We start from the raw sequence: 23372 nt of genomic DNA on the forward strand, positions 1-23372 counted from the left end.
CCGGACCCCCTGGATCCGCCACTGGTTGTGGTGAATACGTTTGCACCCAGCACCCGCTTGCTCAGAATGTCGAAGTGATGTCGCTTATTTGAAAAGGCATGCCCTCTAAAGGCTCTTGACGTACACAAATCCTTGCAATAAGTAGGATTCATTAGGTGGCCTATATTACCAAGCAAAACATCTGCCCCCTTCAAAATACTCTCTTTCCACCAAGGGTGTCAAACATTTTCGACTTTAAAACCGGTATGTTCACTTTGAGTGATTATATACTTTCCAGTAATTTAGTTATTTTGTTTTGAAATAGTTGCGACTGGACGTGAACCTTGTAACTCAATCTGCCGCAAGAAACTGGATAATTGAGAAACTAGAAGCCAACTAAACGGGTTGAAATCTTTATTTTGGCAGTTTGTAGTAAAAGGGTATTCTTTAAAAGTCATTTAAGTACACAAAGAAAGAAACTTTTGACATAAGCAAGTATCAACACATTTATTTGGTATAAATAACTTACTTTGTCACATTAAAAAGAACAAATTAATTGACAGGGATGAACTAATTGGTTCTTTTTGATCTCGATTCTTCAGGATACTTATATTTCCTATATTCATATTGACGACAATCTTAATATCTAGAACGGTAATTTGTTTTTTATTGGGTGAGGATTGACTAATGTATAAAAAAGTTAAAGAAAATGATTTTGCAATGATGTAAATGAAATATATTTATAGTTATATTTTTCACACCTTTAAAAAGTTCAATATGTAAATACTTTTTGATGTATTTGTTAAAAAAGTACAAAATATAATAATGATAGACTCTAGCTGTAAGAAGTTTGTCCATGATTGTACGTATTGACACTGGAACATTTTTCTTATTTAAAAACATGGTATCTTGTTCGCACGAAACGGATTTCTATACCGTCAAGTATGGAGATAATTTCAATTATTTACTCTATTCATATTCACCCCTAAACGAAAGTCGAGTTTAAAGATTATTATTGTCTACGACTAAGAAAACTTGTATGTTGCTGTTTGCGTTATTTAAAAAAAACGAAATTTTGAAGAAGTGGGCATTAATTGAAAATTAAATGGCACGAAGACGAAAAAACGTTCCACTCATCCTTTTCAATACATCAGATCATCAGATTTAAAAAAAAATGCTTCCCTTTATTGTTGTATGTTTCAATTAACGAACAAAGAGATAAATGTCACCGTATTTGCGTCATATTTCAAATTAGAAATTAGCCAAACATTCGATAATGGCGTGGGGATTGATGGGTACATATTTATAAAGGTAATAATGATGTTCTATAAAATTACAAAAATAACCGTATTTTATGTCAACTAACCGTATTTCATGTCAACTATTACTATCTTGTAACAATGGATCGATTGGACTTCAATTAAGAAAATCAATGGTTTTATATCTATTTATCCTGCAATTGGGTGTCCTACTATACAGATACAGCCCTACAGATATCGCTATGCTGTATCTGTATACTATACAGATATCGCTTTAAAGCTCCGCCCACTGCCGGACTGAGTATTGTTTGAACCTGTGTGACCTCAGAATGTGTATTCCAGGTGCATTCCAATGACGATGACAATTGTCGATTTCAAAACTTGAATGTGTATGATTGTGTTACAAAATCAACCATGTCAGTTTCAGCATGCATGTTTAGTGAATGTCAAATCTGAAGCGTAGGACAAGTCGTACACTTCTGTCTCAAATTTGACAATGTTTTGTTATTTGTTTTTACTGTTGAAATTAGTTGTTATGTAAAAATAGATAATTATTCACCTTAAGCGATGTATTATTATTGACCATTCGAGATTCTTTTTTGCGAACCCGTCTTCAGCGTAATGTGTGATTAATCATTTTGATATTACTACGCGGGCCTCAAAGGATTACAAATCGGGAAAAAAATGCGAAATATGATAGTTGTTTGTGTCTTTCAAAACACAAACAATATACAGAATTAATTGCAGGATAAAGACAATAACTGTTTAGTGTCTTTAAATATCAGCTGTATTTGTACTCGGCTCGAAACAGGTGTAGTAGCTCGCTAAAAGCTCGCATACACCTTGTTTCCTAGCCTCGTACAAATACAGCTGATATTTAAAGACACTAAACAGTTATTGTCTATATATTTATCACTAAGCATAGTGTTACCCACCGTGTCAAGTTTGATCAAATTCCGATCAATAATGCCGCGATTTTGTCTTTATGAAGTGTGTGATTACTTGGACTCCGACCAGCAAATTCTGTTGTAAGAATTTTGTTATACGTACGTCCCTCCCCAACGTAAAAATATTAATTTTCTGAGACACCTGAAGATTACAAAGTTCATTTTCAGTTCAGAATAGCAGAATGGATATTTTTCACTAATTATTAGTTTCATCCACCGAAGAAGAAATCCAATAGATTACCATATCATACAAAAGAAGATTTTACATTCTAAGCCAGTTTGAATTATTGCTTTGATATGTCATACAGTCTGTAAAATCTCTAGGGTCAGAGGTGTAAGTGCTGGTGTGTGAGACTGTATGCATCAGCTTAACTAACCATCTTTATATTGAAAACCTTTAGAATATTAAATGTCAAAAATATTTACAACAGCTAAAGGTTATAAAAAATTTCTTATCACCAAAAGATAGATGTGAAATATTTCAATATACATGAATTTTGTTTTTCCATGACAACTGGTCATTTAGAGAACTCGGATGGTCAGTGAATAAAATTACCAAGTTTTAGTATTTTCTCTCTACTGTCAAACGACCTTGCATGTGTACATTCACTATTTCCCTCTTTTATTTTTCAGTAATTAATGTTATTAAAAGACTTCGTCGGTGATAGTATCTCGTGTGTTGACTGCAGTTTAAGTGCACCAGCTATATATTACACAAACAAAAGCTGTCATTTGCCTTAAACCTTTTAATTATTTTAGGTCACGACAGTTTTATAGAAAGATTTTAGATTTGATACCCAATTCCATTGTTAATCAATTTGGTATCATTCAAAAATAAATAAGAGAGCACACCCACCATGATGAGGGTCTATTCTAGTGTTGGAAGAGCGATAAATAATAATAATAATATTTTATTGACTTTAAAGTTTATACTACAGAGTATATTGAACATTGTTGAAAACTATGTTATGCTTCCCTTTATGTTATGTTTTGGTCATATGTATATAGTTCATGCATTTTGAAAAATGTGGGGTGGAAGCGCCAAGAAAGTCTATGCATTATAATATGTAAAGCCCCAAAAGGGGTGCCCCTAATAAGATATAAGGAGATGTGGTATGAGTGCCAATGAGACAATCATCTGCTTCTGTTGGTTATTTGTGTTGTTTATTTTTCTGTCTCATTGATCATGATGTATACCCCGTTTCTCATTTTGTTCTTATATATTTTTACTTTGCCATAACCGGCTTTCGTAGCTGGTTAAATGAAAACCAATAAAATTTGATATGTTTATCTATAAATTCCAACCCAGCGGCAAAATAGTAATTTGATTGACTAAAATAGTTATAAAGATGTTTATTGATAAATAAATAATTGTACAGGATACGAAAAATTTACAGATTGTCATCCTAATATCCTTAATTTCATCTGAGACTACTTTAATATGTGTTATAGTTGTCTCAAATTTTATCAGATTAATCATATATCATGTTTTTAATCTCTATTTATGGGCACTATGTTTTCGGTCTGTGTGTCCGTTTGTTCGTTCGTTCGCTCGTCCGTTCAGCCGTCCATCCGTTCATTCATTCGTCCGTCTGTCCCGCTTCAGATTTTTTTTTGTCAAGATAGTTTTTGATGAAGTTGAAACTTAGAACACATATTCCCTATGATATGATCTTTATAATTTTAATGCCAAATTTGAGTTTTGACCCCAATTTCACGGTCCATTGAACATAGATAATGACAGTGCAATTTGGGTATCTGTGTATTATGGACACATTCTTGTTCTCCTTGGAAAAAAACAACCCAAAATCCCTGATCTATCGAATATTTAGTAGCTGCACAGGAGGGGCAGGTACTTGAGAGAGCCTACTTTTATACAAAAACCCTTAAGTAGGTGACACACAGATGTTTAAACTAAGAACGGTCATTTGAGTATATATATTGAAAAAGTACTAAGCCATACCGGTCTTATTCATGCCAAAATTTGAATACAATTAAAAAGGAGTTCCTTATTTTCTTTAATCACATTTCGCTTATAAAATTGCGGTGTAAATATTATTTTGAAGTATTCAAACTTCAGTTCAAATACTATAGTTAGTGACAAATTCATTATCCTGTGTCTAAAAGTGAAAAATAAATAGTTAAAAGAAATTATTGACATAATTCATTATACAAAGAAAATTTTGAGTGCGTCACTTCGATTATTAATACTATCAACACTGAATCTATAGTTTATAGATTTTTTGTATTAAATTAAGCATATCATCCGTATCTTCACGAATCATTTAGTTCCATTTCTGATTTATTTATTTAAATTTTAATTTTCAACAAAAACATTGTATAACATTTTAATTTTTTTAAATAGAATTTACACGTACGTCAGTAACATTGAATAAGTTTAAAAGCCAACAATATATTTTTGTCTATTTATTAGGTCATCGTGCTGGTCAGAGACAACCGACCACACCTAGAAGATCCAGTACCCCTGTCTTGTCTCAGACTCTTCCAAGTTCCATGAAGTCACCCAGAAAACATTCAGTTGCTTCCAACTCATATCAAGGTGCTCAAAGACCGCCTTCACCTGTACGCATGCGCAGTGCTTCCCCTGGACCTAATCCAAGGAAATTACCCACTCAACCGAACTTATCTGGAAGTAGTAGTAAATCTAGTTTGTCATCAAATTGCAGTAACAATTCTAGTGTGAATGTGACTAAAAATAATTCTGTGTCGAATCCGGGAAATAATAAACTGAGATCTCCGTCACCGGTTCCGTCCAATACAAAATCATCAAAAGTACCTGGGATACCTAGTAACAGACCAACATCTCCGATCAAAAGATGCTCATCTCCAGCACCTGCAAAAAGGTGCACCTCACCTAGTCCTGCTAGAAAAACTCCGACGCCGTCAAAACACAAAATTATTGCAACATCAAGGTAAGAATATAGAATTAAAAAAAATTCTTTGTTTCTTGTAAAATGTCTAGTATATCTATATATTTAAAATGAATGAATAAGTCAATGTAACAGTAGACTGGTATAGCCATGAACGAAGTTATTTGTATAATATGTGCATTTTTAAATGAATTCAACACCAGTGTTTAAATGGAATTCGTTTAACCGTTAAAGGTAAACAAATACATTAAGGTAATAATCAATACATAGTTTGAACATTGCAAATCTTAACAAGTCGAAACTGTTAAATCAATACCTGTTAATTGACAAACAATTTAATTTTTCACTTTAATTAAGCCTATTTTTATGATATAATGAAATTATACATCCATTATCCTATAGGGGGCCTTTGAAATCGTCAGTTTGTTTTTATACTGTCGTACACAATAGCGAAACTTGTGGTATTTAGTTTAAATTTTGAAGACATGTTCGAACCTATACACAATACTTTTGTGTAATATTACCTATTTCTTCTAACAATTTAAATTGACATTTTATTTGTGATGAAATATGAAACTTTCTTTGACAAAACAATGAATTATTAAAATAGAAATCAATTTATCTTTGAATTTTCAGTTTAGAATTTCCCTTTTGATAACTTCTTTGACTTAGCTGTTCAAATATTCAATCAATGTTTGACTATAAATTGACCTTGTCTTGTCCAAATACCCCCTTCCGATTTGAAGGCAGATTTACCTTAAAGATTTTAAGAAACCACACTTGTCATGCTAGTTGTATCTGTTGAGGATCTTTGCAATGGACATTGTATAATATAAATTCATTGTACGCCTATCAATTTAGAAAATTTCAATTTGAATACATAATTTAGATAACTATTAAATACAAACATACAGGAATGTCCTGTTCGATCAGATATTTAAGCTACTTTATGCAGACACACATCAAGCTGTTTAAATTATTACTTATCCCCTTTAGTTCTATAAACAGATACTATATAGGGACGATAGAATCGCCTACAAAATCAATTGGTACATTCCATAGACTTTGTCTGTTGTTTAGGTCTATTATTGATGTCTCCATGCGTGTTCTTTGTCGAAGAGTAGGATTTATTTTACCAGAATAGATAATATTAATTATTATCAAGAAAGGAAAATCTATGAACAAAAATAATACTTTTCTACTTTACTATATAAAATAAGGATCCCCGAAAAACATGCACCAAGCTCACTACCCCAAAAATAAATTAGTTAAAAAATAAAGAAGAAAATAAAAGTTATAACTAGAATTGGGTATACTTTTACAATATATATAAATACGGTTCATTTATATGTTTTGGATAATAAAATTGAGAAAGGAAATAGGGAATATGCCAAAGAGACAACAACCCGACCATAGAAAAAAACAACAGCAGAAGGTCACCAACAGGTCTTCAATGTAGCGAGAAATTCCCGCACCCGGGGGCGTCCTTCAGCTGGCCCCTAAAGTTTGACGTCCATTTTTAAGGAACTAGTACACATTTTTATTTAGGGTTCAGCTGAGGTCCACCTCCGGGTGCTGCGTTTAAGACCCATTGGTTGGCTTCGGCTGTTATCTGCTCTTTGGTTTCCTATTTCCATTCTCAATTTGATTTTTTATTTAATTTAGTATTAAAAACGTCTTGCATCGGGATTCCTGTTACATATTTGAAAAGCAATTACACGGCGGGGAATCGTAGTCAAAAGAAAAATAGCTGCCTGAAATTTTAGCTGACTCAGCTGATTTTTTATTTAAATTTTAGTATTCAAATGGGTCTCATGTTTTCAAATAAGTACATAAGTAAGGACGACTTTATTATTTGGTAAGACTTCATAACATTACTTTATTATCTGGCAAGACTCTATAAAATTACTTTATTATTTGGTAAGACTAAATATAAAATAACTGTATTATTTGGTAAGACTTCATAAAATAACAAAAATATGATTAATATTACAAGTAGGAAGATTAGCATTATAGAAATATGCTGATAATCTGGATTAAAGCATAACTTCACTACCTGATTTGAAATGGATAAATCTAACATAGTATTGTTACCTTAATTGGTTTATCCTAGACTTCGTAGATTAAAAGTCGTATTTCATGACTTCATCAAAAACGCTGCCAAAATTAGTTAATTTTTATATTAATGAAATTTTTATCGATTGAAATTTGTCAGAATACAATCTAGGATAAATTTAAGTTTTGAATTTTGGCCGATCTCCAGTAATCAACTTAAATTGGATTTTGAAGTGCTATTTCATACGATAATATATTGGTTTGCCCCTGTTGTTAACACACTTTGTCAAAATTTTATAGGCACAAAAGTAGATATAAAACCTTCTGTTGAAATTCTTTTGTTTGCTAAACACAATTTAGTAAGCAATTACAGTTTATATAAAAGAAATACGTATATAAAACATTTTAAAACCGAAAGTTCAACAGGTCACTCCTATTAAATTCATTAAACTAGATTTTCTTAAAAAATGTATTTATCTTTTCAAATAGACATGTAATGAAAATTTAAAAATAATCTTGAAAATGAATGACAATTATTGTAAATACGTTAAGTCTGATATGTTTTTTTGGGATTGGGGTATAATCGGGGATTAAATGATCTCATGCATATTTTATTGATATATTTCCTCAAGAATCCAAACAAACTTATTTGTGACAAAACAGCAGGAGTTGCGCTTATATTCTGATATACGGTTTTAAGAGTTGAACCTTTGATAGAATTCCTTTATAAATTGATAGTTTGCATCTCTTTGTGGTTTTGAATTGTATTTATGATTGGAGTTTTCAATAGCAAATGAACGGAAGCTAAAAGAAATATGTTATGCTACTTGTATTGTTATGCACCTGCTGTTTCGTTTTCGATGGTGTTGGTGTTTTTCCCCCACCGCAAGACATGAACATTATTTGGAATACCTGGTCAACGTAAAATCGTTAACAGTTTTATTCGAATGGAACCTTTAATTAGTTGCTTCAAGATATGTACAGTTTTGGATTAAAACATTTTACAAGTGCATATTATCTTTTAAAGTTACATTTGTATACTAACTGCAAAAAAGTGGAGAAATTTGTGCATTTATATGCAAAATAGGCTTCAGTAGAAGGTATAAAAAGTAGTTGATTACGTTACACAATATTTTTTGTTTATTATGAACATAAATAGGACTGAGTATTTCATTAAGCTTTACTGCCATTATAATGAGCTGACCCAACGCATACTTTCATTCGTGTGCTGAATCGACAACACTGACACTCAAAATAGTAGTCAATGATCCCTATAGAAGACTATTTGCTGTTTCAGTTCTGAACGAGGTATACAGCTAGAGGCAGCAATTATCAGTCTAGTCCCTGTAGTTGAAAAAAAAAATTGTTCTGTCAATAAACATTTGTAAAAAGAGTATTCTTTACTTCCAAACGCAACGACCAAATACAATGTATAGGTGTGAATAGATAATTCCAAATTTAAGAAATAAACATTCTTTAACCAAAATTGTCATAGTCATTCCATTAAAACCCGTCATATATCGATCTGATCTTTTAAAATCTACAAACGTTTTAGTACACGAACTCACTAACAGTGAATGTTTGTACTCGACGTGAATCATCAGTAAATTCATATTTCATCAGTCGGAAATAATAAATTGTACTCTGTGTGTCCAAGTTTACATTTTTACCCCCAACTTGGAGGATTTCAGATAAAGACACATTTTGTTCAACTATTTAAAAATGAATACTTGTAGTTTATTTAGTACCTTTGCGTTGGTGTCCATTTAGAAATACATGGTATTTGTCTGACTTTACAAACTATAATGCAAATAAAATACTTTTTAAATATAATGTGAAGGCCATGTGTCTTAACGGGATTTTTTTTCTATAACGTATACTGAATAAAATGAATGTCTATCAAGGAATTGGTTTATACAAGTATACATACGGATTTATTTTAAAGCAGTTGAATTTGCATATTTATTTTTGAGAAAAAAAACCCATAACATATACTATATTGTAAATATATAAAGCAGGTTTCCAACGAAAACAAACTTTCCGCAAAATTCGACCAGTGACGGATCCAGAACTTTTCATAAAGAGCGTAACTGAATAAAATGAATGTCTATCAAGGAATTGGTTTATACAAGTATAAATACGGATTTATTTAAAAGCAGTTGAATTTGCATATTTATTTTTGAGAAAAAAAAACCTTAACATATACTATATTGTAAATATATTAAGCAGGTTTCCAACGAAAACAAATTTTTAGCAAAATTCGGCCAGTGGCGGATCCAGAACTTTTCATAAAGAGGGGGGGGGGGGGGGCGCTGACTGACATAAAAGGGGGAGCGCTCCAGTCATGCTTCAGGGATTCCCTATATAATCAACCATTTTTTTCACACGAAAGGGGGGTCCGGGCCCCCAGTCCCCCTTGGATCCGCCTATGTTTCCTCAGGTATCTTTCAATCGAATTTTAAACCTTTGTAGAGTCTATACTCATTTAAAGTTTATTTTGGTAACATCGGCTGTATAGGTAACAGCTATTGCCATTGTGTTCTTAAAAAGATGTTAAGATATAACATACAAAATATTTGAAACACAAAAAAACTCTATGTAATACATAATACATAATACATATATCTGTTTTGTTAAGTTAAAAAAGTAAAAAAACGTTTTGTGCAAAAATAAATGTTTTTGAGTGAAAAGGGAGAAGAACAATAGCATTTATACTGGTTGCACGGAGACATGTTTTTGTGTCTAACAAAACTTGAAAATAAATTTAAAATATGTTATCTTATCAATGATCATTTGTTGTGAGGAAAGCTTTAAAACGCTACAAGGACATATATTTTGATAAATTATCGGAAGCTAAGGAAAACAACAAGTGAACGAATGTATAACTTCTGTATGTCGAAATAAAAGGGCTTTGGGTTAACTTTTAGTAGATTTATGTCACTAGTGTATATATAAGTAAGTGCCCTTTTTCTTGAACGTTTTAAAAAATATAAATTCTTTTCCTTTACCCTTTTTTATGTTTTTAAGTTATTTTGTGGTTGTCATACATATCTTACAGTGGAAGGACATGTTACTCAAATACTCTCATAGTTAAGTTTACACACAAAAAAGACATATTGTGTTTATCTAAGCTCAATTATAGAAAACTGCGTACAGTAGGAAGAATTAATTACCATTTTTAATATTTTGAAATAATAGATAGGTTTCTGTTTTATAGTCAATGAATAGTACTTTCTGTTTTGTATACTGTTGTTGCTAAATTTATATATGAAGGAGAGGCGAAAGATACCAGAGGGACAGTCAAACTCATAAATCAAAAATAAACTGCCAACGCCATGGCTAAACATAAAAAACAAACAGACAAATAATATTACAAAAGACACAACATAGGAAACTAAAGACTGAGCAACACGAACCCCACCAAAAGCTGGGGGTGATCTCAGGTGCTGCAGATCCTGCTCCACAAGGGGCACCCGTCGTGTTGCTCATGTATGATATGATACTGAAATGAATAACTTATTATTTTGAGGTGCTCTAAGATTGATATTCTATTTATTGTTTTATTTCTATTTATAGGTCTACACCAAATACACCAGGATTACAACGACGTCAGCTACCACACCAACCAAATATGGATTCTTGTGGAAATAGCGAAAGTTCAAATGGTTCCGTACCGAGTATGGACCAAATTAGTACAATGACTCTGGATGAGTTTAAAAATTTATTGAATAATGCTTTATCTGTACCGAATGGAGAAACTTCCGAGGCTAGTGTAGATTCGCCTAGGTCTCAAAGTAGTACTGACAGTTATAGAAACTATTCAGCGAATACAAATAAGAAACCACCTGTCGCTGATCATTCGAAATCTAAAACGTGGTCTCATTCTAAAACTGCATCAAATGTTTCCAAAAGTTTTGATTCAAATCATAGAAGTGTAAAAAATCACACTATTTTAGAAAAGCCAGAATTGCCCGAGAAACCGAAAAAGTTGGTCTCCTCGTCAGGTTCTTGGAATAGACCAAAGACTCCAATTAGTTCTGCAAGACCAAAAACACCAGTATCATCTGTGACAAACTCAATCAGACCAAAAACGCCAGTTTCATCATCTCACCCGAAAACACTGGTGTCTTCTGCTCGACCCAAGACACCAACATCAAACATTAAACCAACTGATGTATCTAATTACAATAACGTATCGAGTGAACCGTCAGGTAGAAATTCTTCTTTAAAAAATAGCGCAGCAGGAAAATATGTAAGTGATTTGGCAAATCAAAGTACTGTTAATTCCAGGTATTCAACAGAAACATATTTAGGAAATGATCCTTCTTATAATACAAGTGTTTTTGAATCCAAAGACTTTTCAAAAACATATACAAAGTCATATGACACTAGTGATAGTACGATACCGAATAATAGTCAGGTGAACACATCACGTGACAAATCTTCAATGGGAAGTTTTACGGGAATGATGGCATCAAGATTCTCACAAGATTCCGATGACACCCCAAAAACAAACACAACTCAAATTCAGCCGTCATCGTTTCGAACCAGCACAGAACTTAAATCAAATAAAAGTGAAACAAATTCCTCTTTTATGTCTGGTAGATCTAAAAGTGTAACAATGAAAAGCGATGGATCGTATTTGCCTCCAAAAGAGGACGTTAAACCAAATGTTGGATATGTTTCTATAAATGCTGATGACTCTAAATACTGGAGAAAGCAAGGCGGTAGTCTTACGTCATCTAATAATGTTGTTGAACATGTTCAAAATAAACTTGGATTAACAGACAGTAATAAAAAGGATTTAAGTGTTACAAGTGAAAATAATGGCTCTTCTAGTGCAATGGAAAGTAAATTTGACCTTTTCAAGAAAACATTTCAGTCAAGCAGTGTCTCGGAACAGAAAACAAGTAACACATCAGATTTTCTGCGAAATAACCCGTACAGTAGAGAAAATTCCGTGGAGCAAAAGTCATCTGAAAATATCTTGCCAGAAACTAATAATGACACTGATCGTGTACTTCCTCGTCCGTCAACACCTTCAGGGCGTTGTACACCCTCTTTAATACCAAGACCATCTACCCCTATTGGAAATCTGAAAGAACTTAAGGAAAAAGCAGAAAAATTAATAAATGATGATGTTACAACTGTTACAAGATCGATTGAAAATTTGACGTCTTCAATTCTCACGGAACAGACATCACCTGTAAGTACAGAAGCGCCCTCTAGAAGAATATCGTTGCCAGCACAACGTTCGTTGTCGTCTGGTAGAGCTGTTGTATCATCACAAAGCTCAAGTAATACAAGCAGTACAGGTAGACCGCCTACTCCTCGTAAATCAAGTATTCTTGTTAAAGCTCAGACGCCATCAGCTACAAATGGAACGTACACTAGTCAGTTCATGCAGAGACGAGCAATAACACCTGGTCCCAGCAAATCTGAAAGTAAAATGGAACCAGTCAGAAGGTCACGGACGCCTGGTCCAAATGAACATTCTTTGAGGCGATCCGAAAATTTCGAAATGGACCTTAATGAAACAAATACAAACAACACGCCACGTAAGCAAAATGTAAGAACGAGTGCTAACTTCAGCGAGCCACGACAAAGCAGAACAGTGCCATCTAGCCCTGTCGTACAAAGGCGACCTATAACTCCTAGTGGACTTTCCAGACAAACCGCAGTTGACGAAGAAACTGTTATCATGGTAGATAGGAGCAAAGGACAACACTGTTTAAGTGTTCAAAGAAATGGAGAATCGGCTTATAAAAGTCCTAAACCTAGTTCTAGTCGAATTATAGCTAGATCTCCTGCTGCTGGAAGATCAAAACAAAACGATATCGATGCAACAGAACGGAATCGATTGCGTTCGAAAAGTGTTGATGTTACACAACAAAATACTCGGAGTAAGAGTATTGACAGAACACGAAATAGAAATGAGTCCGGTGAAGTTGTTCTTTCTGTAAACAAAACTGATGGGTCTCATGTTATCAATAAAAGAACCGAAGCCTGGGTCGAGGATGCGGTAAAAACTGTTGCCAAGACTCGTCATGGGTCAAAATTAAACAAGTCTTTGTCTCATGGCTATCAGAGATCAAAAACTCCAAGTCCAATGGACATGCGAAATCATAAATCAAAGTCACTGGACGAAATCAAGGCAGAACTTTCACTGCCAATCAATGGAATAAGTTTAAACACAGAAGCTCTTGAAGCGCCTCCTGAAGACCCAGAAATGTATGCAACCATGGATAAATTATTCAAAGAAATGAGAAAGAATGAATTACGGGCCTCTGTGAATGAAACTCCAGGAACAGCTCCGAATGATATTACAAATGGCATTAATGATGATGAATATTCATTAGACAGTAATGAAAATGTAAAAAGGAAAGTGTCTGTACCATCTCGACCATCAAGTAGACAATCAACACCGTCACGTGAGTCTGTGAAAAGTACACCGTCTAGACCGAAAACACCGTCAATGTCACGGTCTAGTTCGTCCTCTCAACCTATAAATAGACCTGCATCAACACCTCCACGACCTTGTACTCCAACAAGGTCAAGAACATCTTCTCGACGATCAAGTATGCATTCTGAGGAATCATCTGCTTCTTCGGATCAAATCAAAAGGTCAAACTCTAACCATGCCACAATATTAGTTTCAAAAATTAAAGAAATGCTTAATGTTAAACCACGAAAAGATGATATCAATGGTCCTAAAACCAGGATTCCTGCACCCGCTTCCTTGTCTAAATCAGGGAAGTCGAGGTCTTTTTCAAATTTATGTGCTGCAACTGAAAAAGACAATCCGTATAGCCGACAATCCTCTGGAAGTAATATGTCAAACGGTGGCTTAAATGGGGACGTGTTTGATGATTATGATGAATGTGGAAACGAGGTTGGATTCTATTCAAGAAATAATGGAAGTGACAGTAGCTCTGACAAAAGTGATAAATATAGATCAGGGTCGGGTTCTAAAACACCGGTTCCTAAAATAGCAACGCCGCTGTCTACCGGAAGGACATCATTATTGAATAATCCAAGAGACAATTCTTCACGCTCTTCCTCAAAACTAATTAGAGCAGTATCGGCATCTAGTTTATCAAGTACTACTTCCCAGACATGGTCTTACACGGCTGGTGAAGATGACGGGTATGTGTAAAAACGATATTCTGAACAGTGATAGGCATTTAACTGTAATACATGTATGCAGTCGTGCTTTTATTCTGCGTTGAAAAAGATACAACATATAGGCTTAATCTGGAGCTACTATATTATTTCAGCATTACATGGATCGAAGGTCTTATAATACATACAGGAAAGAAAAAGAGTGTATAACTTATTATATTTGGAATTTTCATTCATAATCTGTCTGTGATATTTATCTTTTATTTTACCATTTCATTCAGCTGATCTCATTTCGTGACATTTTTATCTAAAATTTTAAGTGAAATTTGATGGATCGATATACATTATTTAAAAAGGATTAAGTAAATTTTTCAGTGTATATGTAGTTATTTGATATGGAGTCTGTTTATCAGACAAGGTTTTTACCCAAGGAAATTCTGTTTGTCAATTAGTATGTTAATTCAATTATAGGTAGGACTGCTTGCGGAGCGTCCATATTTTGATGGTTACCATCATTTAGACAAGGTCATTGAACAAACTAAAAGAGTTGGATGTAGTTGGAATATTGTTTTTATTTATGTTTCCATAAGTATCTATATTAAACAAGAATTACACATATTTTTGGTGAAGTTTTAACATTAAATAACCACTTAAAATCTGTTATCTTGCAAATCCAACAATTAAAAAAGAAAATTAAATCCTGTTGTATAATTTGAATTAAACGGATTTTATCTCAATATAAGGATTGTATTACATGAATCATCGCTTGTATAGAAGCTCCCTGTTCAACAAAGAAATACCTTGAATAAAATGTTATAGTTTATTGAAATACTTATTTCACAACCCGAAAAGGTATTTCATTCTTTTTGATAGGTTTACCCTCTTTACTTTAACAAATGTCTTTCGTCATAGGTTATTGCTACTAAACATTTTGTCTAACTATTAAGAGAATTAATGTATACAGAGAAAAATCATTTCATTTAATAATGTTATAATTTTACAAATTTCTAAAACGTTAGAAAAGTACAGATATTTAAGATGTGTACACGTTACAAAAACCACAGACAATGGAATTAGTTCTTATTGTTTGTGCCGATTACTTGATGATTACGGTATTTCGAATTCATATTCATATTTAAATAATCAATTTCGTATTTTATGCAAACGAGCATGTTTATTTGCCAGTAATTCAGATTTTTTTCTATCATGAGTAAATTCGAAACTAAACTTTCCATCTTTACATTCCATTTTTGTATATTATTTTTGTTTGGTGCATACATTGCTATCACTTTTTGTCTATGCAAGTCGTTTACAAAGATAAGAAGTGTGCATTCCCAAAATATTGGTTCTAGATTTTTCAAGTTAAAAAGCATCTGTTAATTGGCCACATTATGATATAATTCTTCAAATTTGTTGGTTAGTCAAGATTTATTTTTTGGCTGGAAACATGTGAAACAGTTATGTTTTATTTTGTGCCTGAAGCAGACTTTTAGAGACAAAAATAGTTGAAGGTCTGTATTTCGTTATTTATCGATTGACAGGTGACTTTTAACATGGTCTAGATTAGAAGAAAAGTGATCCTATTTATATTTAGATAAAATAGAATTATTTTTATAAATAGTTGGCTTGGTATGAAAGCTTAGTGTGTGAGTTAGATTGTATGTAGACCCAAACTGCAAGGTAGTGGTGTGTTTATAACAGTATTATAGGTATATTTGGTTTAAGAGAGACAATTCACACATGGTAGACTAAAGAGAGGTGACCCTCATAAGGTGTAGATGAAATCCTGTGTTATCAATAATTTAAAGCTATGTCTGTGATTATTTATTTATGTATTTTTGTGACTGTAATGACTTGCTGACAGTATAAAATAAAGAAAATAACTTATCATTTGTATTATGAATTTTATAATGTCTTAGATTAGACATTTCCTAATCTTCTATGTATGAAGCCTTGTTTCTGATTGTAACTTTCCGGGTGTTAACACGAGGAGTATCATTAGTTGGGGAGCAAATGCTGATCTTTCGGGGAACTGAGTTAAACTAGGTTGAACCCGCCATGTTTTTGTAATATGCCATATACCAAGTCAGGAATATAGCAGTTGCTATCAAATAGACCGTTTCCATGTAGGTTTGTTTTTGAAGCAGTCCAGTGTGTCTGTTATTTCTCTGTTTTCACCTTATAGTTGAGGTGTTCCCCACTATTTGGGTTTGTGACGAGGATTTGTTTTCACATAATTGATTTATGAGTATTTAACAGCGGTCTCTACTGTTGCCTTTGTTTAACCTCGATTTGTCGTAGTGTTGCTTTGTTTTTTGTTTTGTTTTGCAGTGTCTTGTTGGATCTTATTTCTACTTTTCTATTTGACCGTGTTGTTGTTTTTCTTTGACTTATGATTTTTGATTGCCCCTTGCATGTCTTGTCTTGGTATCTCCTTATTTTTTTTTTTTTTGGTCATGGTATTTTCCGTCTTTGTTTATCTAATCAATTTTACTTCTATGGTATCTTCCTTTTTCATTTCAAACAGTTTTTCGAACGAAATCGTTTTGGAAGGTATCATGTTCCAATCAACTGCATTTAACCAAGTGCTTTTTTTAAGTGCTCAGACAAGGAATAGAATGGTAAGTTACTGTAATTAATGCTAATAAGCATGTTCAGATACAAAACATATTGCGATTCAAAGAGTGGTTAAAAGGCCATTGCTCTTATGAAATTTTGTATTTTAGACAGTTATTATATCGGCGAAATTTACTACCTAGTGGAGCCAGTTAGGTACACGATGAGGAACTCCAGTGTGATTGTGAAATCTTTTGAAAGAACGAGATTGCCATAATAAATTGTTCTTTCTGGTCGATATAAAGGAAGATAATATTCCAAAATAAAATACAACAAAAAACTGGTGGGAAGGGGAAATATAAAACAATAACACAACGATGAGAAAAAACATCAAAAGAGAAACAACAATCTACAAAACACGACACAGAAAATAAAACAAATTAAGCAACACGAATCTTAAAAACAACCAGGGACTGGAACTAAAATGTCCTGGAAAGGTAAATAGTCCCGGTTATATAAGTTGCAATGGTCGTGTTGCCGTTGTTAGTTAAAAACAAATAAATTTGAAAGTTTGAACAGGTTTGACAAAGCTGTGTGAAAAAAGGAAAACATGGATTTTAGATGAAAAAGATACTATTCAGCGTTGGATGGTCGTACCTTTGGTTCTAATTCTGAGAGTCTTAAATACGTGATATAAATTTTAACAAGTGATTCATTTTCGAGTTTAAACACGAAATCAAGGCAAAAAAGAGTTTCAGTCGTATTTTGTCGTACTGGAGTTTGATTTTTCTCAAAGATGATCTTAACGAATTTTCTTAATCACCAAATTAGTAAATATAAACCCACTTTATCGTAATGACATTTCACCAGACAGTGATACACAACTAGTAAAAGTAGTCTAAAAAAAAATTGGGATTGGCTTCGTTCGATGCAGATTCTTGGATGAGTAAAGACAAAACGATATTAAGGGAGGGATAGTATTAATCAAAAATAGAAACGGACAGACATCACAACGATCAACAGTTAGAAACACAGCATACCATAGATAAGATTTGTTATATATTCAGGTCTGGTTTGATGTTCCTATATATTCGTATCTATTAAAAAATTTCACATTTGGTATCTTCGAAGTTTATTTTTAATGAAATTAGTGAAGTACTGGGGATTCATTAATGTTTGGGTACCATTTTTCATGGATTGAGTAAAATTTGTATCTTTAAGCATTGGCAAGGATCAACGTAAAAGTCCATATACATTTTGTAGTTCGTTGACCCTTTCAATTCGTGGTATGGAATACCCACGAAATACTAAGTATACGAAAATTGGTAAAACCAGAAATAATAATAAATCGGTAGTACAATCGGCCAGTCAATCAATGCCTTAAGCGAATCTGTCAAAGTAGCATCATCTCGACAGAAAACTCCTTCAATTTCACAATCTTGTTCATTTTCTCAACCATGACTAAGACAATCATTCGCGACCTTCTACTCAATGAAGGTCAAAAAGTTATCAAAGGTACCAGGATTATAATTTAGTACGTCAGACACGCGTGTCGTCTACATAAGACTCATCAATGACGCTCAATATATTAGTAGTTTAAATGTGCATTATGAGGAATCATCTACATCTTTAGATCAAATCAAAATGTCAACTTCAATCCATGCCATAGCAAAAGTTTTAAATAAAGGCAACAGTAGTATAACGCTGTTCAAACTCATAAATCCATGGACAAAAAACAAAATCGGAATAACAAACTAAAACTGAGGGAAACGCATTAAATATAAAAGGAGAACAACGACACAACACTACAGTGTAACACACACAGAAACGGACCAAGCATCAGACAAAATCCCACGAGAATAACAAATATAACATCAAAACCAAATACATGAATTTGGGATAGACAAGAACCGTGACACGTCTTATCGCAATGTCAATTTACACTCAAAAATAAGAGAAAACAAACGACGCAACGTTAAATTGTAACACACACAGAAACGAACTATAATATAACAATGGCCATATTCCTGACTTGGTACAGGACATTTTTAAAGGAAAAAATGGTGGATTGAACCTGGTTTTGTGGCATGCAAAACCTCCCCTTTTATAGCCATGTGAAATATAACATTAAAATGACAACTCAACACCACAGGACTACAATATAAATAAATTGGAGAACACAATTGACAAAGAAACACACGAACAACAGCCAACAAAAGGCAACAAGTTCAAAATTTTAATACGCCAGAAGTCCATTTTGTCCACACAAGATCTAATAGTGACGCCCAGATACAAAAGTTTGAAAGCCGAAACAAGCACGAAATTGAACAGCATCGAGGACCAAAAGATAAAAAAAAGTTGTGCCAAAAACGGCCAGAGTTTTCTGTTAAGTTACCAGAGCATCCCTATTATTTAGAATAATTTATACTTTTGCAAACAGTAAATTTATAAAATAACTATACAAAAGATGTACATGATGAAACTGAAGTATTAACTAATTACAGGAAACAACTGAAATACAAAAATTGATCAAAGTATCAAATGGTTTAGTCTTTTTGACTTAATTTTTCTGAAAAATGACTAAGATTCAAAGTCTTGTAACATGATAAGACATTCCCTATTAATCTGGAGTTCGTGTTGTTTATTCTTTAGTTTTCTATGTTGTGTTATGTGTAATATCGTTTGTCTGTTTGTCCTTTTCATTTTTAGCCATGGCGATGTCAGTTTATTGTCGATTTATGGGTTTGACTGTCCCTCTGGTATATTTGTCCCTCTTTCCATTATAGCCAGATGCACATCTTCAACATATGTGCAATCGTCCTTTGAAATTTTAGGGATCTAGGCTGAATTCCGACCAAAAATTTAAGATATGTTTTAGTGTTAAACAATGGACAATGGTCCAAAAAGGATTCTGCATATTTTATATCCTCGATTCTTCTGGGGTTTCATTTCAGTCAACATTGGATTAGATCGTTCACATGTCCATGTATTTCTATGCATTTCTATGTGCCTGAATCTACCCGGTTCGTTATAAAAGATGGTCTCATGCAATTGGTGATTGGTATCATAGACTTTGCCGAAAAAACCTGGACATGAATTTTTTTCCTTTCAATGAATGCGTTTCTGATTGAATCTATCTCCATTGTTTTTATTTCTATGAAATTCAGTTTTTTCCTTTTATACATAAATGGAAAGTTCATCTAAGCCATAATCAAATATTGAAGTTTTTTTTAACAATGTTACTTTTTGTAGCTGTTTCGTGTAGAAGTTGTTAACAATCAGTAACTGCGATCTTAGAGGTATCTAATGACCAATTTCCTTTCAGATCGGTTTGCTCTTATCAGTTTTTATATAAAGAGAAGGTTAAAATCAATAAAAGTGATAGGTCTAGCAATCATAAAAGCGCGTTTTATGACAGTAAATAAAGTGACTTTATGTCATCATGATTTATATAAGATGAGACCAAATTAGGAATATCGTTATTCAAGTAAATAAATACCTCACTATTTAGTGGTTTGTTCAAATGAAAAATTGCTTTTCTCATAAAATATATTTGATATAATATTTTTACAATTGGTTCAATGCCATTCTTATCTGAATGGCATTTTTGATCCTCAGATTTGTAAAGATAGTTATTCAACCAATCGTTTGCATTAATCTATGAAAATGTTATATGTAAGTCCTTATTTATATTTTAACCTTTTGAGTGATATACAATTATATTCAAAATGATAATGTATTTTTTCCAGGCCTGCGCTTGTGTGGTTCCTTCCCCCATACAACTATCATAACTTATATGTTTCTTTCGTGTCGTTGTTATCCTCTGATATTTGATGCGTTTTCCTTAGACGGCGTGCACAAAGTTGACGACAACTGTAACATGCGCTTGTAAAAGATGTTTTATTCAACCTTGTTTAAAATATCTCTTAAACAGGAAGGGTTTTTGAATGATAAAATAATAAATACTAGCCATTAAAATACACATTATTAGTAAGGTTATCAAATTTCAATATATAAAGTATTAAACGAACTTAGAACAAACGGCAAAAATATTTGTAACTTGTAACATTAAATAATCATAAAATAGATTTTTTGACTAAAATTTATACAAACTCAAAATATTTAACCGCATTTTCGTATAACAGAATTTTACGGATTCGGACAATTACGTTAAACGAAATTTACCCCCAGAAATAAAAAACTGCCATGGTGGATGAGTTTGGAACATAGTTCGTTATGTGTAAGAAGTATTAATTTGGAAGGATTAATATTCGAAAAAGGAAGAATTGGCAAGAAAAAATATGTAATAGCTATTTTTTTTATAACAAAATAACTCGATATTCCAAATGTGCATATCAAGAGGTTTAAAAAAATCTGAAAAATATGAATGATTCGATAGTCCAGGCTGAACACCTGAACTTTTTTAATGCTCAACTATCATGTTAAAATAAAAAGAAATGACGTTTTAACGCTATTTTCTTAATAGTGTCCCCAACATAGTCGCTAATCATTTCCATTACACTGCTCTTAGCATATATTTATTGATATTTCCAGAATTTGCATTTGCTGCACTTCATTGTTAAAGAAAGAGAAGTATAATGAACATTTATATTTGAAGTAATGTGATAAACTAAGAGTCCAGTGGTTTTTTTTTACGCTTACGTTTTCGGGAGGGGGGGGAGGGGGATGCCGACGTCGTACATTATTTTAGTTATTTGAAGACGTTACGTTTGCGGACTCAGATTTATGCACGCTATCTTAGTTTTAGTTTGTAACCCGGATTTGTTTTTTTTCTCAATCGATTTATGAGTTTCGAACAGCGGTGTACTACTGTTGCCTTAATATATGAAATGTAATCATCAGATTTTTTTAATCATCCTCATTTGTAAGTTCACAATTATAGATCAAAAACAATCTTGGTATGTGCGAAATGAATCCCAAAACAGGTGTAATATTTCAAATAGTGTGTTTTTAACTAAAGATAGAAAGTTGTTTTCAGCGATATGAAGCGACACAACTCTTGGTAGACATGTGACAAAAAGGACAATTTATTACTCGTTCAAGATTTCAAATTACTTGGTACCTTAGTTGGCCTTTTAAACTATTTTTGATTTGAGCGTCACTGATGAGTCTTTTGTAGACAAAACGCAGGTATGGCGCAAATAAAAATTTAAATTTAGGTATCTATGATGAGTTTATTTAAGTTAAATATATTGTAGTGATAAATAAACGTTTGAGAATGCTAAATTTTCATGAAAAGAATATTCGAGAGAAATATATGATGACTTTTTCAACTGTGAAACTGGTTGTTAGACAATAATAGATAGTATGTAAATGCAACGAAGATATTACAATTGATCTAGTTTAAAAAAAAAAGTGATATTAAAAACCACTGCAAAAATATACGCCGGAGTCAAACACTCCGAACAATAATTTGTGTCCATCAAGGCTATGTTGTACTGTACTTTATTAATATTTTGATATGAGCGTCACTGATGAATCTGATGTAGACGAAAAGCGAGTCGGACGTACTTAATTATAATCCCGGTACCTTTGATAATTATTATGTCATCTGTATCATTTACACAGTCATGTATATAAATATATATTATAAGAACCCCTCGCGTCGATTTCTTGTGAAAAAAGTATATGCAATAAGGCCAATATTCATTGCGTCAAATATAGATTTTATGTAAAAAAATATATGAAATATAGTATGAAAAATATAAAATTTAAAACAAAATAGGTTTTACAGCACTTGATAAAATCCGAAGAACGGTGATAAACTTTACTACAATACTTTAAGTATGGCAACACACTTTTAGGGGACTAAGATCATTGTGTTTGTTTTATGGTCCATACTACACGAAAAGTTTAAAGTAATGTTGTCTCAGAGAGGGGGTTACTCCATAATTTACAGGACTGTTTTTCTTTTGTTTTCTGTGGTGGTACATCAGGTAGTAAATATATAATTAAGTCTTTGAAAAACAAAATTCAACAATAAAAAGTATTTACCAAGACCGTTGCTACTGCAAACAGTATACATATTACTATTGCCGATTGATTTTTTTTTGTTTATTTTTGTTTACATTTTCAATACTTAAGAAAACGAAAGACTGGCAAATAAAAAAAACAACAACAGTACAGCCACATCCAACAAAATCTACAGAGTGTTGCTAAAAGGAGACATTTACCTTTATTCCAAAAACTATATTTAAAAAATCATGTAATGGCAAATTTTATTATAAAATATCCGTATTTGTATGCAAGTATCGAAGTACTGAATATTAGACTGTTGATACCCTCGGAGAATAACAAATATTTAAAAAAATATGTTAAAAAGGGAATTAGATGCAGGACTTTGACTTCAAATCATACACTCTCATTGAATTTTAGAACGTGATCTACATTTATGTGGTTTTTATTTTTAGATTTTTCTTTCTCAAAGAGTCTTATTAAATATAAATAACCACACGCAACTATTTTGATAAAATTTGTGTTTTGATATATCAATGATATATATGTTAGCGGTAGCTTTTATAAATCAAGCTGAATAATTTTTG

At 32.6% G+C, this 23372-nt stretch overlaps 1 protein-coding gene across 2 annotated transcripts in view; it reads left to right on the forward strand.

The window, feature by feature from the left end:
- The window catches only part of LOC139528015 (uncharacterized), a 41637-nt gene extending 25494 nt beyond the window's left edge, over positions 1–16143 (forward strand). For both annotated transcript variants that reach the window (XM_071323786.1, XM_071323787.1), the window contains exons 4-5: positions 4620–5118; positions 10708–16143. In XM_071323786.1, the coding sequence (XP_071179887.1) occupies positions 4620–5118; positions 10708–14287 (4079 nt within the window). In that variant the 3' untranslated portion in view covers positions 14288–16143. The remainder of the gene's footprint in view (positions 1–4619; positions 5119–10707) is intronic.
- The last annotated feature ends 7229 nt before the right edge of the window (positions 16144–23372 follow it).

This window comes from Mytilus edulis, chromosome 6, assembly GCF_963676685.1.
Source record: "Mytilus edulis chromosome 6, xbMytEdul2.2, whole genome shotgun sequence".
Classification (NCBI taxonomy): Eukaryota; Metazoa; Mollusca; class Bivalvia; order Mytilida; family Mytilidae; genus Mytilus; species Mytilus edulis.